Source organism: Brassica napus, chromosome C9 (assembly GCF_020379485.1).
Source record: "Brassica napus cultivar Da-Ae chromosome C9, Da-Ae, whole genome shotgun sequence".
NCBI classification, from domain to species: Eukaryota; Viridiplantae; Streptophyta; class Magnoliopsida; order Brassicales; family Brassicaceae; genus Brassica; species Brassica napus.
Genome location: NC_063452.1, coordinates 57555480 through 57573677, shown reverse-complemented (window position 1 = coordinate 57573677; position 18198 = coordinate 57555480). Strand labels below are relative to the sequence as shown.

Here is an 18198-nt window from a genome sequence, read left to right as displayed (position 1 = left end):
TTATTCTGCTCATCTTACTTTATACTTTCTCGACTCTGATTCAATGAAACGAAAAATTGTACAATTGGATAAATCTAATCAGGGTACATTCCATGGTAATTCGGAAACAAAGAGATTGAGTGCTAAAGTATAAATAATAAAATAATACCTGACTTTCAGAGGTAGAGAACAACACATCGTCGTGGTGTGTATGAATCTCGAGTCGAGGGTTCGTATTTTAGATAACTCGGCTCGGATTAACAATAGTTAACGGACCTGTTTTATCTCAAGGGGTTTATATAAGAGAGGGTTATATAAGAGGAGAAAGAAACAAAGGGAGGTGGAAAGATATTCTAATGAAGATAGGAGCAAGAGCAAGAGCAAGAGCGGTACGAACATTCTGCTTAGAAAAAGAGATGGGCTATTCCATAGAAGGCTACTTTCAATTTTGTTCAGCCCAAATTTACTGGCCCGGTTATATTCTTTGTCGACAAAATATAGATGTGACGTGGAACTATAAAGCTTCGTGATTGGTTGATTTTTAGTCTGAAGTGGATAGGCTGAAAACACTCTCTCAGTCCTTTTTATTTATTGGAACTAGGACCGGTCCGCCCTACGGGCGGGAAGTTATAATAAAAGTGATTTTATAATAATTTATGAAGTAATTTAAAATTATGATAGATTAAAAAATATTATACACGAAAAAATAATGAAAGACTTATGAGATCATTATAATTATTTTTTGTTTTGAATTATAATGATAGTACATTTCACTATTCTCTGATAAATAACATTATATTTTTAATATTTATTTTAATTCAAATGTTTTGTTTTATAATATTCTTAATTAAACTAACTTATTTAAGAGTTTTTTTTGCGAATATGACTCAAAACTTGAAGTCATTCCTAAAGTAATTCATGTTTTTTTTTGTGATGTAATTGTATATTCCCTTTGTATGTATGTTTTGTAACATTTTGTTAAGAGAAGTATATAATAATGTTTATGGGTTTTGAGAATTTTAGGATGTCGAAGGATTATTTATGTTAAGATTAGTTATATTTGAGTTAAAATGTTTTAATGAGGGGGTTCATTGAATGATTTAATGTGATAGTCAATGAGGATGCATGAATCCAACCGACTTCTGTAACGGTTCCAAAATTCAATCAAGGGTAGAAGAAGTGGAATCGAACAGCCAAATACGACGCTTTCCAACTGACCTTGATCGGAATTCAGCGTGGCCGGTGCAGCAAATCTTCATTGGCCGTAGGTTTGAACCGGAGTTGTTAAAACGCAGCAGATCTGTCTTTCGTTCGTCGACATTATTTTTGGAGAAGAAGCCGTCTCATGTGGGACCCCCTCATGTGTTACTTTACAGCCCAGAATCCCAATTATGTTAAGCTCAAAACACCGATCTAAAATATTTATTAACAAAAAGAGAAAAGCCCATTAATAATTGCGATTGAGTGAAACGGTGAGTATCATCCCAAACCGGACACGAGTCGGCTTGTCAGAAACCGACTTTATGACGTGGCAAAGCAGGAGTGAGGCGAACATATTTTTATATATATAGATCTCTTTTATATATTGGGATCAATCAAGATTAATTTATACCTGTTCCAATCGAAGATTCTATTGTAAAAATATGTGTAGAAAATGAAGAATATTCACGTGTTTTACTTTTACCATCTGTGTTTATCTTTGCTTTTAGACGATGCGAAATACAGGTCGGCACGTCAGAGGTGGTTTGGTTTTGTTAGAGATGTTGCGACTTGCGGTAATCCCAGAGGTCTGGTCCAATACGGACGAGTCATGTGACTCTGTGACCAGCTTATGATGATTAATTGATTATGTCGGTTTAATATAGTCTTACATGGACTGTATCTAATTCAACATGCGGGCTTGGAGCCCACTATTAAATCCCTGAATTTTATAGGCCGTCATCTGGATTGATTCATTGGTATAGTAGCTACGAAATCTACGTTGAATATCAATCATGTTATCTTTATATTGCACAAGTTTTTTTTTTTTGTCAGTTTTGAAAATTTGACGGCTCTAACCGCGGTTAAATTCGAGTGCGAGCAATGCATGCATTTGAAACTGACATCTAAAAATCACACTAAACTTCCAATAATCAAAACTTATAACGATGATCCGCATGTTTCATGTCACACAATAAAGATTAAATATTTATGCTCGGATATTTCAAATAAGTTTTGATAGTTCTTCATATTTTTGGATATTTTGGATGTTATTTTGCTAGCTATTTTCTAAACTTTTAGTTGTCTATTCAATATTTCCATGTTTCTTTCAGTTAGCTATTTTTTTCTTTTGGGAACATTCAGTTAAGTTAACTACTTCAATATATAGTAAATGAACCGAATCCCATTAGGAATAAGATTGTAAAAATAAAGAAAAGTTAATTAGTCATTTTCACATGGGAGTGGCCGGCTCCTTTCTGTGTAGTGAGTGACTCTACATATCTAAAGAGCCAAACTTCAAAACATCGAGTGTCGGTTTTTTCAATTATTTTATCATGGACAATCTTCTTTCTGGCTCTTGGATACCCAATTGGCTCAACATTATTTGCTATCTTCACATTCAACAATTATGGCCTTTTCTCATTCCATGTAACATAATCCACGTATAAATTTTTTATAAATTTTTTAAAAAATATTATAAGCTCCTCTATACTTAAATATGAAATGTATTGCTCAAAATGAAAACTAAGTAAAACAAAACGAGAAGAATTTATATATATATATATATATATATATATACCAGCACCTGAACTAGACATAATGACATCTCGAAGTTTGAGTTACCAGAGTCCGATGTGAAAACAACCACAGCAAACTATTCAATTTTCTTCTTAGAAGCATGTTCATTTTATGTATTAATCATAAGCAGTTTTGTGTCAGTTTAATTATCGTTAAATTTTCGTTACAAAATAAATATCGTTTTAGAATTTTATACAAAATTTATTAACAATATTCTTTAGTTTATTATTCTGTTGGTTGAAATATGATTAGATGTATGGGTAGTAATGTTTTTAATTTAAAAAATATACAAAATTAAATATTTTTTATTTTGTGTGTAAAAATTTAAAACTACAATTAAAATGAAACGAAATAAATATTTTATTAGAAAACACTCACTTATATATTGAATACGCAAAGAAAGTGTATCTTGAAAGTGTATCTTTAAGAGACTTGTTATTTTAGTAGTTGATTTACAGGTGATTTTAAACTTTATTTGTGTCGATCTGTTTTCGATTAAAATGATTGAAGAAGTGCATAGAAACAGTTGCAAGAAAAACCATGAATATAAAACGAATTTGTAGTTGGGGTGGGTGAATGACATCACATCGGAAATATTAATTACACCATTGAAAATGTTTCATTTGATAACTATTACCTCAATCATTTTGGGATTGAAATTTGAGCTCAAGTTTTCGAAGTTCTCCCACTTTGTCTTCTTGTCTCTTTGGATTTTCTTCCTCTTCTCCTTGAGGGACATGAACCATTTGCAGACCAATGTTCAAATTCAGAGTAATTAATATCAGGCAATATATATTTTAATATTTAAAACTAAATGGTGGACTTGTATTTTAAACACAACTTTGAATCAAATCCAGACTGATTAGTACCGCAATGTAACATCAAGTACAAATTATTAACCAATATCTATAGAGACAAATGCATTGTGCATGCATGTATTATGGGCATGTGAGCTGCATGTATCATGTATGCATGCACTTGATCATACTTGGATACCAAGCATAAAACTAATTTTAAAAATGGAAAAAAAATTTAAACCTAAAATAAACCAGGGAAATAATTAGGCAATGACAAGTAGGTCTTATGAGAATTATAAACCTTTTGCTAGACATGGTATATTAATAAAAAACATAATTCCCATGATTACGACTGACGATAATGATCTAAATTGGCAGTGATAGTGGAGCAAGACCTTAATAAAATTTAATTAGAAGAACCTCACTCATGATTTTGGCCTTTATTCGTATCATTCTATTACTATTCAACTAGAAGGAAAATGGATTACGTATCCGTGATTAATAGTATAAATTATTAACTAAAAGGTAAGAATTTTTTTTTGATTTTGTGTATTTCTCTTTTTTTTTTAAAACGATTTTGTGTAGTTCTGTTTTTTTTTAGTTCTGTTGTTAAGATAGTAGTTTTATAATTTTTAGTTCTGTTGTTAAGATAGTAGTTTTATAAACAGGAGCTCACTTATACGCAAATGAACGCACAGCTTTATAACAAGTTAGGCATTTCTATTTATTAACATACGTTTGTGTGTTATCTCAATTTGGCGAATTTGAGGGCACGAACGAAGAAAATACAAAACTATAAATTGGGTCTATAATTATAAAGTTCTCACAAAAATAAGAGAAATGGAGTTGTAAAAATTATCGTAAAAGGTGTGATGATATAATAAATTTTGCCTTTGGTGATTGGCTTATCCTTAATCCACCAATCAGTTGGACCCTCGTGACATCACTCATTTTTCATTAAAAATAGTGTATCGATAAAATAATAAAATAATATACCGGTAATTTCTAAAAGAAGAAAATCATTGGAAATTCAAATTCTCATATGGCAAGAAAACGAGTAAAAATTCAAATTTTTTAGATTCTTCTTGTTTTGTTGGAACAAATGTAGATAGTTTGGCTAGAAGAGGATATATAGGTACCACAATTATCATTTTAATTACTAATTACATTAGGTTTCAGTTTGCATTTTTATTTATAAGATGGAAGATCTAAGAGATTTCTTTTTAAAGAATTGAAAATAAGGTAGGCCAGTATCGGTGGTAGTGTTACTGATGGGACCAAAACAATGAAACATTAAAAATACTTTATATATAGTTCATGATCCAATAAAAACAAATATCAAAATAATATTAGATAAAGTAAACACTAAGAAGAAAAAAAGCAAATTAGAAAGGAAGGTAAAAAGAAAAGAAATAACAGAAAAAAAAAACTTGAGGCTGTGGAAGAAGAACAAACCGAGCAAAAGGACATGAGACAGAAATAAAGAAGAAATAGACTTTGTCTGAATGATATGACTTGATGGTGTGTATTTGCCTTTCGTTTGACCAACACAGTACACACTCAAATTATGCAACTTGAGGGTTTAAGTCAGTCAACAAAGTTTAAGGTGATGTGAATTACACATTAAAAAGGAGTACTAATGGTTATAAACTTTTTCATTCAATATTATCAGTCGGTTTAAGATGAAAATCTATAACATCAGAGCTTGTTATTCTCAAATGTATATTTGATCTAAAATCCAAGAACTAGTTCAGTAGAAACTAGGGGGTCTCTCTCGAAAATGTGGTTTCCTCAAGTAGCAATGTATGTCCTCACTAAAACAGTAAAACCTGAAATCAACTTCTGAGAAAAACAACTTTAACGAAAAAGCCTTATTACTCCAATCATGTAACTTTCTGTCAACACCCAAAAAGTCTAAAGACGTCCAATATCAATTTGCAAATATTTTTGTTAACACTGTCGTTTTACAAATGGACTATAATAAACCCATGCATGCCTAAGTTATTTGATATTTAGAGAAACGTTTGATCAATTATCCGACTATCTAAAAAGTTTACCTGAAGCTTATGTATTGCGTATATTGTCAACGAGCCTAAGTCAGGAAACTATAGGACAAAACCAAACGATATCCTGAATTTTGATGACGTTACATGATACAAAGTCAAATAGTTCTACAACCAAACGATCCAATATGCGTTCGGCATTAGTCGATCTTCATATTTTTTTAACCAGCGAAGGGATAACATTAACATATATCTAATTAACTTAACTTAGTTCGTTAAATTAAGCAAAAAATATTGCTCTTAAATTGTAATTATTTTGCAAGTGTGTGGTTTTGAGTGGTTGTTGAGTCATCAGCTCCTAAATATATTAGGTTATATAGCCTTTGCCCTAGCCTTTATAAAACGACAAGCCAACCCTGCCTAACACATCTTGCTTTCCTAGTGCAACTATAAGGATCGTTTTTGTGTGGTTTTGTTTTTGTTAATAAAGGTCTTTGGGAATCTATATATAATAATATAAGAGTTAGATTTCTTGTATCAACACGATGTTCTCTAAGTAACTTGATTTAAGTACGTAACATTTGAAAAGAAAATTCAATTGTATATGGTGGACCAATGATTCATTATGTGAACTAAAAGATCAGTGTTCGATTACGACTCATTCAGGTTCAATCACTGTGAATGTTTTAGATGTCAAGAATACTTGGTCAATACTACTAGCTAGTCTCAGAGATTATAATGTATGTTTTTGTTCGGAATCATCGAAAAAGACACTCTAGAAGATTTGAAATGATTTGGTAATGCGCAATAAAGGGGTTATTAATTAGTATATGTGGGATTTACATGTCTAGTGTAATTGTATGGTTGGAATTTCAGTGTGGCATGGTTGTGTTTGAGTATGGCATGGTTGTGTCTAGAGCCCAAACGACAGTTTAGAACATAAATATATACATGGATAAAAAGAGGGATTTTTTAAAATAATTTGGTGGTAATATTCTAATTAAATAATTATTATATTTCCAAAAGAAGGTTAAACTATCCACTTCCAGTCTTTAATTTGATAATTTAGATTTTACTTTCTGTGTGATATTTATAATAGAAAACACCCCAAGTTTTTTATATTTTATCTAGGACCTCAAAAAGTCTACGCATAAACCATAATAATGATGTTATAATGATGTTAATCAGAGAAGAGAAGCAAATCTCAAAGGTCCAAGAGATTATCTTCTTATTTTTCTATAGAAATAGAAGAGCAATTGGTGAGTTATGAAGATATTAGAACCAAATAAATATTATAAGCTTTATAAATTGACTTATCATCACTACTTTATATGTTGGCTAACAAAAGCATTAACTGATTCTAAACTTAAATAATTTTGAAACCCCACAACTAGAAACTACATTTTCTCTCTCTGATGTAAGCACATAACACTGATCCAGAACTTGATTTATCCACAATATACATATTATACCCCAGTCTTCAAATGTCAATCATGGATGAAAATCATGATCCACTAGATGGCCATGGTACTCTCTCATATACTTACATGCACCGGAAACAACTTGCCATTTGGTTGTTAAACTAAATAACTAATCCTAGCATGATCGATGTACCACATCCACATCCTTGTATCATAAACACATCCAAAGTTATGCTTATGTGTGTTGATAAATTATGACACCCTGAATGCATGCGTGTAATGGTTATGTTTGTATCAGTATAAGGAATACTTTCTCTAGTATCAGTCTCATCCATCGAGCCATCAACCGATACAATATCCCAAAGGGACAACCAAATTAGTCATTTTAAACAATCAAAAAATAAAAAAGTATTTGTAGATTTATATGGCGACCTATTATATTTTCTTTTGAAAGATAACTAACTAGCTTCTCAATAATTTTAAGGAAAACAAAAACATGCCAATGGGTCATATAGAAGACATATATAAAGCCACCAATTTGCAAAAAAGTTTGGTCCACTTTTATGGCTTTCTCAGCTGTATAAACACCCCCTTGTCATCCAACCTCCACCATTATCTCACCCTCTTTGAGCTCTAGAGAGAGAAATTGACCATGCAGCCAAATTATGATAGCTCAAGTCTTAACAACATGCAACAGCAAGACTACTTCCACTTAAACCATTACTACAACAACTTAAACCCTTCCAACAACAATCTCAATATTTTCCCATACCCTCAATTTCAAGAACTTAATCTACAATCTCCTGCAAGCAACAACTCTACCACGTCAGATGAAGCAACTGAAGATATATTCGTCATCAACGAGAGAAAGCAAAGACGTATGGTATCTAACAGAGAATCAGCAAGAAGGTCAAGAATGAGAAAGCAAAGACACTTAGATGAGCTTCTCTCGCAGGTTGCTTGGCTTAGAAGCGAGAACCAGCAGCTTTTAGAAAAGCTTAACCAAGCCTCGAATAGCAATGATCTTGTTCTTCAAGAGAACTCGAGTCTTAAAGAGAAAAACTTGGCGCTTCATCAAGTTATCACATCCATGAAGAAGGTTATAGGAGCAGGAGGAAGCAGAAGCATCAATGGCAGATACTCTTCTGCTTCCTTGGATCATGACTTCTCTTCTATTACAGATGGAACTCATCAGCCATCATGAGTTGTTTATTATGATCCAACTTTTTAAATTCTGCCTCTAGTCGATATCTGTTTTCTTTGTTTGGTATCCGTCAAATTACGGCCCATATATATCTTTTGAGCCGTAAGCAAAAGCGGATTTTTATGTATCTTTTCTCTGGGCCAGACTTAGGTCTAGCACCGTTTCCAACACTATTTTTCTACGGTTTAACTACGTACCAAAGTATTTTTAACATTTTTAGTATGAAGCCATAAAAAAGCAAAATTCATACAACTTTTTTTTTATAAAAACAGAAATAAACCAAAATAAAATTACCAATAAATGACATAATAAGCTCAAAAGAGCATATAGATATAATTCGCCAAAGATTGAGATAATACTAATCAATAAACTAAATTTCACGAGTTCTCGAGCCATTAAACATTACTGAAAAACATCTTCAGTGAGTAGTTGTTACAGACAGGGGTGGCTATAACCGGTTACGTATGACTGTGGTTTGTGTTCTCTGGTAACAGTAGTTGCGATTCTCATGTCCACTTGATTTTCCTCAGCAATGTATATTCCAACAACCAATATTGGATCTGAATGAGTAGTACCTTATTGCTTCCACTCTATTTTGCAAGTGAGTGTAATGCGCCAGGTACAAGATAACATCTCGAGCATGAACGAATGAGCAGGGGTTCCTAAAGTGTATTGAAAAAGACATTTGCTTTAGGCTCCCAAATAATATTACTTTTTTTAGGGTCCCAAAATTTAAAATAATTTCTAATCTAGTTGTTGAACTTATTTTCTAAAAAACAATTTCCACAAGAATCGATTAACTCACTTTCTTAATCCATGTATTTTTTTCTTATATGACATAATATAGCATATTTATATAATAAACTTATTCTTGTAAGTGTTAAATTTGTGTTTTTGGCGAATGTGATATATCGTATAAAAAAAATTATTTTCATTATAGTTTTTTTTTTAATTGAATGTTAAATTGAATTCAAAAGAAAAATACTTTGTTACATCATGTGTTACCTATTTTAGAGTTTCTTCTATCTTCTCCAAACTTTAACTACTACAATTTTATAATAATATGAAAACTCCAAAAACTCTATCTTGTACTAAACCATAAGGCCATTCCTCCTTCATACTCCATATCTCCTTTCTGCCTAATTATAGTGAATCTATTCCTCATCTCCTTGTCAATTCTTTTAATTAGAAGCATGCTTGGTGCTGGATCTTCTCCGTGCCTTCTTCTGTTTCTTTCTCTCCATATGGCGTGGACTGCTGATTGAAACACATGTCTTGTTATAAAGAGAGCAAGCTTGCTCCAGCTTGAAGCTTGTGATGTGAGTTTGAGAATGTTCTCCCATTCCATCGTATATAGATCACCCATCACACCTCTTGCAAGCGTTTCCCAAATCTGTAAAGAGTATGGACACTCAAAAAACAAATGCTTCCTTGTCTCCAAAGGTTCTTGACAAAACCCACAAGAAACATCAGCATTTTGGTTCCAACTTCTAACCCTTTCTCTAGTAGACAGCTTCTCATGGATTGCATATAAGTTTATTTTTATTTTCATTATAGTTGTATATAAGTTTATTTTTAAAACTTGCCTTAGGTCCCTAAAACCCTTCGCACGGCACTGCGAATGAGGCTTCAAAGATGGCACGATCTCTTGAAACTGCTTGGTTATTTTTTATCCACAATACCGGCTCGAAAAGAATTCAATTTTTGAAGATCCGTCTCGAAAATATCAATTTTCACCAAACCTATGATAGCCTAATAGTGACCACTGACTTATTAAACATAAATAAAAAACAATCTACCATCGATCGAGGAAACCGACAAAATCGACAAACCGGTCTCTCTACAAGAAACCAGTAATTAAAGATATAACTGTCTGATCCATCAGGAGCCAGCAACTCTCAAAATGTACCAAAGTTTGAAAACATGTTTGATGTTGCCACTTTAGGACTTCTTGATGATCCGCGGCTTTTTTTTTTGTCAAACCACTTGCATTAAATCAAATCGAACCAGTTCAAACAACATTTAACAATCTAGAAAGGCTTGATTTAGCTAGAGTATCAGCCTGAGAGTTTTCTACACGAGGAATAAAAACAACCGACAACGGACAGAAGAGAGTGGCAAGGCTTTTGACATCCTGGAGGACACCTGCAATCTCATTCAAATCCACCCCTGCATCAAGGATCGAAATAAGGACCTGGGAGTCCGAGAACACTTGGAGGCTTTGAAGATTTAACTCTTGCGCCTTCTTTAGAGCTTCACGCAAAGCCAACGCTTCCGCCATCAAAGCAGAGCACACGTGTGAGCGATTTGAGGAGCCCCTGCAGAGCACTTCCCCTGCTGCAGTCTTGATGATCCAGCCCATTCCTCCTGCTTTTGAGGTTTCCTGCCAAGCACCATCGATCCAACAAGAAGGGACTGAGGGGAGACGTTTGCTTAATGGCGCTTTCTGCCCTTCTTCTTACTTTTCTTGGCATTAGCCCCCTCCTATTCCCTTGCATCTGTCACCGCCTTGGAGATAACATCTTCAACTTGGAAACATTTGTTTTCAAAGATCAATTTATTTCTTGCAATCCAGAGATTCCACAAGAGCCATGTCGTGAGCAGGGAGGCCGTTACTCCTGCAGGAGGGAGGGAACCTTTCGAAACATTTGTTGACAGCCAATCTCTAAACGTTTCAGCTTCAGACACTCTGTCAACAGGTGTTACGAGGGGGGCTTTGGCCCAGACTTCTACCGCAAAAGGGCAATCAAAGAAGAGATGGGTGATGGTTTCCAGCTCTCCACACCTTTTGCAAGTCAACTCAGAATGGATTCCTCTGGTGGCGAGGAGTGCTCCCACCGGCAATGCATTGTTTAAATGATCTGCGGCTTTATTAATGGGTTTTAAAGAGCTTCGTATATACATTGGCTTAGTAGGCCCATTAAAGTTAGGCTTCTCTCACTCGCAAAGTCACAATAATGCTTCTGGTAATTCTCAACCCTATCAGTCATCACAACAAATATGCCAAGTTGATGATCTTTCCATGGACAACTCGATTGTAAATAGAATTACAGTAGGCGTACTTGAGTTGTTAAACTTATTAGATTGGAATTTTTTTCTGTAACTCGTCTCCTAACCAGTAGTTACTTGAAAGTTGAAACTGCTGGTACTTATCTTTGGGATATGTTACTTGTCCATAAAGGCTGGATGATATACTAGGATGTATTTTTCGTATTTCTTGACATCTTGTTGGAATCTTTTTGCTATTTTACTGATTTTCTGATACAAGTGCTACAATACAAAGTAGGTTTACCATGGTAACTGAGATCTAGGCTTATATGTTCCTCAGAATAGTTACTGAGGAACTCCTCTTACATGTACACGTAAGTTATTTTCCCCTGGATTATGTGGAGGAAATCAAGATAAGATTATGATAAAGGTACACTATCAATTATCTATGTTAGCATTTTTTTTTCTTGTTCTAGCAAAAAGAGTGAGAATCTAAGAGGGTCAAGGGACCATGTAAAAAGCTTGTGATTGTAAGTTTGGGAGCTGGTTTTTAATTTCCATGGCTGTGACTCACTGGCTGTGAGAAACGATCTGAAATATCTTTAGATATTTTTAAAAAAGTGCAAAGTGCAGCAAGCTTTTCTTTCACTTTATGCACTTTTTTTCACTTGGTTGTTATATCTTCTTAAAGTTCTCGAAGAAGAGAACAAATATGGTGATTGATTGGTTCTATAACTAGACGCTAGGAATATGACTATGTCAAGTAACAATTCATGTGATGCGTAGCTTAGTAGACCTTTGGCTGAAAACATATATATGCATGCGTAGAGCCGAATCTTTCGATTGTACGTAATGTTTGGTACATGAAAGACTTCACCAGCTTAATCATGGAATTGTAAATGAACCGTAGACGCGTAGCTCTATGGCATATTCCAGATGGCAAAAAGGGCATCATTTAGTAACAATGTCACTTCTCTTTATTATCTTTTTGTTGTCCACTTGTCATTCTTTTTATCAGCATATACATTGGTAAAGTGAGCAAGCATATATTGCTCTTTATTATCTCTAATGTTTATGCGGATGGCCCATACATACACATAGGCATTAAATCATTCACAATCAGCATTGTTCACGTTGGTTTATGGACTTGTGTTTAACTAATTGTGGAGTAGACAGCTTGTGTTTAACTAATGCAAAGGAACAAGTATACTACTATTAGCAATAGCTAGCACCAAAACTACACACCCTTGTACATAGCAGCATAAGTAATCATTCTTGAAACCAGGAATTGCACCAAACCTTACATAATCTTAAACTGGACATTTATTTACAGCTTAGCAATCTAGTAATCTTTATTTTTGGCCATAGAATGAAGGAACAATGCCATATCCTGTGTCGCAGTACATTAGCATTGTGTTGTACTCTTGGTCCTCTACTTCGGTTTCACTCATCTTTGCAAACCGTCCATTTATCCTCGGTCTTCTCTCTGCATATGCCTTCCTTGAAGCATACCTTATTGTCTTCTCAAACTTTCTTCTCTTCTTCTTCTCTCTGTATCTCAGGACTCTAGCTTCTCTGTCCATTGGACTGAGAATCTGAATTAGAGGTTCAGGTAGTTGTGCTGTCTTCCCTTTGTGCGTTTTTGGATGTGAAACTGTTGTGTCAGGTGCTGTCTGCTCCGGCACAAAGTCAGTTTCCATTGATGGATTGTATGCCTAATTACAGAAAAAAACCAAGACAATTCTCAATCCCCTTGGTAAGAGAGGACTAAAGAGATGCAAATTTTTTTTTAATTATTATAAACGTCTGGTACTTACAGATTAATTCTTGGTAGCTAATATGTGATTTGTGTGTATGATGAAAAAGAAGCAAATATTCAAAAGCCTTACGTTATGGTTAATGGAACCGTTGTTGTTGTATTGGCTTCCTGAGGAGCCATATGTGATATTCTGTTGCTTGTTCCGCAAGTTTCCTCTTGTTTCTTCAAGTTGGAGCGGAACAACTCTATCTCCACTGTAGTTTTTCTCTGGTACGATGCAGTCTTGTTTATGTCGAGGTTGATTGTATTGACTGGTGAACTTGTAGTCCATACTGGAGTTGTAATCAGCAAGGTCTAGGTAGTCATCACTAAACAACAACTCATTGTTCTGGTTGTTGTTGTTGTTGTGATAGTCACTGTTTTTAGGGAACAACCATGAAGCCGTCTCTTTGGCATCCTCTTGAACTAACACCACTCTCTTCTCTGGCTCGGTCACTGTTGTGTGGTTAGCGGTGGCCAAGGAGCTGCAAGAGTTTCCAATTATCGGCACAACTGGAACTCGCTGATGGCGTCTAGCAAGAGGGTTTGCGGAGTGAACCTCTAAATCACAGGCTGTGCATAGAGACACATCATCTGCCTCACACATAAAAGCAGCAGGGGCACGCTCACATGACTCGCAGACCCGGACACGTTTATGGCGGGAAGCAACGCGATTGGCAGAGTGGACTTGAGCATCGCAGCTATTGCATAAGTAGGCAGAGTCAGCATGGCAGTACACGGTGCAGATGGTTGACCCGCATGTGTCACAGGCTCGTGCCCCTCTGTTGTTCTCTCTATTACAAATGTTGTTACTCTCTTGTTTGAACATATTTTGCTCACTGATGTAGTTAGTTTGGTGGTGGGTGAGATTGCGTCTGAGAGAAGGGGCTAATAAAGCTTTATCTTGTTGTGAGGGAATCCGAATCCTCAGTTGCTTACACGTGGCAAAGAGCTATAATTTGGGAACTGTTCACACATTTCTTATTATAGATTTTCAGCTACTTGCCACTGAGAGATGCTCAAGAGGATAAAAACACCATGTGGTGTTACTATATTCGTCACCTTTTACTATTTTCACTTGGATTTATTTATAGTAAAGCTAGGTAGGTACTCTATCTATGTGGCTCCAGGAAAAGTTTACATAGTTGAATATTCTTCTTGAACCGTGTGATAACTGTCTATGAAGCACCGGGACGGCAGTTTGGTTCACGTACCCGTACCCGTACCGGAAACGTTTCCGGGACGGAAACACCATAGAAAAAGCACGGGGACACTTCGGGGATGTAGTAGTTCATTTATGGAATATTTGAAATGAATTTTCTTCAATATTATTTGTATCTTAAGCTAATTCATTTACCTTTTTCCAAAAAATAAAAGTAAGTAAAATTTTAACTGTATTTTTAACTTTCAATCTTGTTTCTAAGTTTATGAACTTTTATTAAATAAACCAAATTTTGATTATAAAAAAGGTTTAATTATTGTTTTAATAATTATTATTTCAAATAATATATTGAATTATTTTTTATGTTAAGATTTTGGTGTAATCTTTTCTTATTTTGTCCATTATGGATAGCATATATATATTTTTAACATATATATATTTGTTGTACCCGTAGCCATAATTTTTTAGTTTTTCCGTTTCCCGTCCCCGCTTCCGTACCCGTATCTGTCCCCGTATCCGTCCCGGTGCAACATAGATAACTGTCCAGGTATATCTCCGAGTAAGGTTTCATGTCTCATAGGCATCACCAACTGTTGCCTGGGCCACAAGTTGTAGGGAAATTAGGAGTCCAAAGGAGCAAGGTTAGTGTTAGTATATCACATGTTTATATTTAATGTAGAAATTTTGAACTTAAATCACCTTCATGGCCTTCATGGTAATAAATAATGACTAATGGGTGTGTCAAATGTCTCCGTAACAATTTGACAACTAGATTTCGACTCGCGCGGATTTTTGTTTTCATTTATTTTATATAATTATTTTGTTTTCAATTCTAAATTGGTATATATTATAATATATATGTGTCTATCAATTTTTAAAGCATAATAAGTTTACGGTATATTTTCTTCATTGAATAGATTGTTTCAAACTTTCACATGTATTTGTATTTTCTTCTATATATATATTTTCGGATTATTATTTCATTATTAAAATCGTAACTATATATATAAAGATTATTAAAATATTGGTTTATTGTCATATTCAAAGATATTGTAATATTTCACAAATTTAGAAAGTTTTTAAAAAATTAAACATTTGGTTTTTGTTTAATTTTTAAAATAAACTATATAGTTTAAATTTTTTTTTCATTGGTTTAAGGTAGTAAAAATTAATCATTGTTAGATAATATGATTTTTGTTATTTTAAAAAAAATCTTTATAACTTTAAAAGCTAACATCGGCAAATATTTAAATATTTAACATATGGAGATATAATATTACAATATTAAATTATATATATTTAATTTATACTATCTATAAATCTAGTTTAAATTCAATTATTGATAGCCCAATAAAAATTTCTGGTAGGTCCAAAATTTAAATGATAAGATTAGAGATTAAATGCAACATAACTATTTAGGAATAGATCCATTTTTTTAAAAATCATACATGAATCAATGTCATAACTTCTGTTTTAATATATACTAGACCCTGATCTGCGGGCCAGCGCGGATATGAATTTTCAGTTTTTAATTATTTATTTTATTAAATGATGTATTTGTAATATTCGTTCATATTATATTCATTAAGTAAATATTTTTTTTTGCATCTTAAACTATCTATTTTTTTACGAATGTGTGATATCATATAAAAAATATAAAAAAATGAGTATAGAGTTAATTAGATAATTTTAAAAACAAAAATTTTTCTTTCGTGTGCGATATCATATAAATAATGATCCGCCCAGTTAACAAAAATCATGATTATTTTATGTGTAATTTTTTTTATTTTGACCATTTTCTTAAAACTATATTAAATTTTATATATTTTAATTAGAATATTTTTAATATCTTTACCTTTTTATTTGAAATGCAACTCAATATTTTTTTAACAATTATAACAAAATATTTAAAAAATATTTTTAGAATTTGTTTGAAAAATATGAAAATTACATTTTAAATTAAAATTATCCTAAAATATGATAAGTTTTGATGTAAACGAAAACTCAAATTATGTCAAAAATAATGATATTCAATGATAATAACAATTTTAATTGATTATTTTTTTAAAAATACATTTACAAAAATATTGTTTGAAAGAAAATTTATTTATCTTTCATATGTAAAATGAAAATATTATAATTAAATAATAAAAAATATAAATAAAAACCATAAATTTAGCAAATGACAACTGAGTTATATTATGCTAAAAAACATTTTCTAACAATTTATCAAATGACAAATGAGTTATGAGCAAATAATACCATATAATTTTTAAAAACATAGTCATTCTTAAATATTTTTTGAATAAATAATTATTTTTAAATTTAATCAACTGAAAATAATATCCGTACAATTGTGTGAGTCAAATTCTAGTTTTATTGATGCATATTATATATTAGTGCTGCATGTTTTAGGTAACATTTTAATGATGCACGTTTTTAAAAATCTCAATTATTAAAATTATTGCACGTAAGGATAACTCATGAGTTTTTTTGGTTGATTAAATGACTTTATGTCCAAATTTATTTAAGGATATTTCATTAAGGTAACTGAAAAAGACAAACAATAAAATATGAAGTTTAAATTCATTTAAGCATATTTCATTAATGTAACTGAAAAGACAAGTAATAAATTAGACAGTTTTATTCGTTTTATGATATTTAATAAATGCAACTAAAAAAAGACAAGCAAAAAAAAAAGGAGTTTAATTAACGAAGTAAGAACATTTTCAAATGGGTACTTCTCTTTTAATAATATAGAAGATATGATGAATATATTGTTTTCTGCAGCTGTATATATGTTTCCATATTAGCTTAATTTTATACTGTTATGTCTCAGGCCAGAGATGGGAAGTTTCATGACTTGTCTTTATAGGATCACAGAGAAAAGTAGCGTTTTGAGCTATGCTCTCGTTTACTCCATAGGATCAGTAGATGCATATTTAAAAGCACCTTTGTTTACTATTTCTTGGTTAGCAGCTGCAAACTATCTGATGACAGTTCGTGTACGGTATATCCATCATCTTGGGTTTGCTTTTGTACTAGTAACCACCAGTGCTTTGAGCTGCCTTGTTGGTGATATGTTAATAATGTTTACTAAGTGGAAAGCTACAGTATATGAATATGATACTCTCTAGAGTTTGAGGACACTTTTGGGTTCAGTGGATGTACTAATGATACTCATTTATGTGGTCCAAAGGTTAGAAAACCCTAGTGGCCAAATTCATGTGGCTTCCTTCAACTCTATGAGTCTACAGCTGAAAAGTGAGCTTGCTTGTATAAAAAGGCTGGTCCTAGTATACACTTTTCGCATCTCTTCCTCTTTCATTTATTTACACTATTTTTTTCTAGTAAGGGACGACTTTAAACTCTCAAAATGTTCTTGTTATTTACTGGTTTTTTGATGAATGTAACGGAGAAATCTTATGAAGGAGAAGAATTCTAGGTTCATTACATTAATGATATGAAAAAGTGGGGATTTTATAGTGGTTCTAGCTCATGAAGAGAGTTGTGTATTGGCCCTTTATCACTTGTAGTTCAAGAAATATAGTTTTGCTTATTATTTCTCTTTGCCTATCTGTGGTTTGGAACTTCATTCACAAGTGTAGAGCTCCACCTTACATGGAAGTTGCATTGGAATTATGTGAAGGAAAATTCAATTTTATGCCAATTAGACTCAGTTTTAGAGATATTAAGGGGAAAAAACTATGTCACTTATTTGTTTCATTATTTTTTTTCAGCTTTCAGATTTAAATAGAAAACCTTCTTTTCTTGAAAAGACTGATAAGAGAACCTAGAATCTTAGAGTCCAGGGACCACCATACAAAGCTTGCAATTGTAAGCTATGTAGGATTCTCCACTTTATATGGCTGTAAGAAAACTATCTGAGGAAAAGTGCAAAAGTGCAGAGACCTTTGGCAAAAGGTAATCACTTTTATGCACTTTCACGTGTTTCGAATCCATCACTAAATATTAGCATTCAAGTGGGTCTTACATTTGCTAGTATACTTAAACTAATTGTTATTGCATCTTCATTTTCCTGAAAAGAAATCTAGAGAAAACTAAATG

General features: G+C 32.9%; 2 protein-coding genes across 2 annotated transcripts; one reads left to right on the top strand and one right to left on the bottom strand.

Moving 5' to 3' along the window:
* Nucleotides 1-6459: 6459 nt before the first annotated feature.
* Nucleotides 6460-8343, top strand: LOC125593106 (basic leucine zipper 43-like). Its single transcript, XM_048769142.1, has one exon. It carries the CDS (start codon nucleotides 7631-7633, stop codon nucleotides 8180-8182), a length of 552 nt encoding a protein of 183 aa, XP_048625099.1. The 5' UTR covers nucleotides 6460-7630; the 3' UTR covers nucleotides 8183-8343.
* A 4018-nt stretch (nucleotides 8344-12361) lies between these two features.
* Nucleotides 12362-13867, bottom strand: LOC106424669 (zinc finger protein CONSTANS). Its single transcript, XM_013865423.3, has 2 exons — nucleotides 13060-13867; nucleotides 12362-12885 (listed from the first exon to the last, which is right to left on the bottom strand). Exons 1-2 carry the CDS (start codon nucleotides 13795-13797, stop codon nucleotides 12523-12525), a joined length of 1101 nt encoding a protein of 366 aa, XP_013720877.1. The 5' UTR covers nucleotides 13798-13867; the 3' UTR covers nucleotides 12362-12522.
* Between the last annotated feature and the right edge of the window lie 4331 nt (nucleotides 13868-18198).

Excerpts from the sequence above, each read along its gene's own strand:
- LOC125593106 (XM_048769142.1), top strand. The coding sequence starts at position 7,631 with ATGCAGCCAAATTATGATAGCTCAAGTCTTAACAACATGCAACAGCAA.
- LOC106424669 (XM_013865423.3), bottom strand. The coding sequence starts at position 13,797 with ATGTTCAAACAAGAGAGTAACAACATTTGTAATAGAGAGAACAACAGA. Across the intron at positions 12,886-13,059 it reads ACGGTTCCATTAACCATAAC|GCATACAATCCATCAATGGA; the intron begins GTAAGGCTTTTG and ends TTCTGTAATTAG.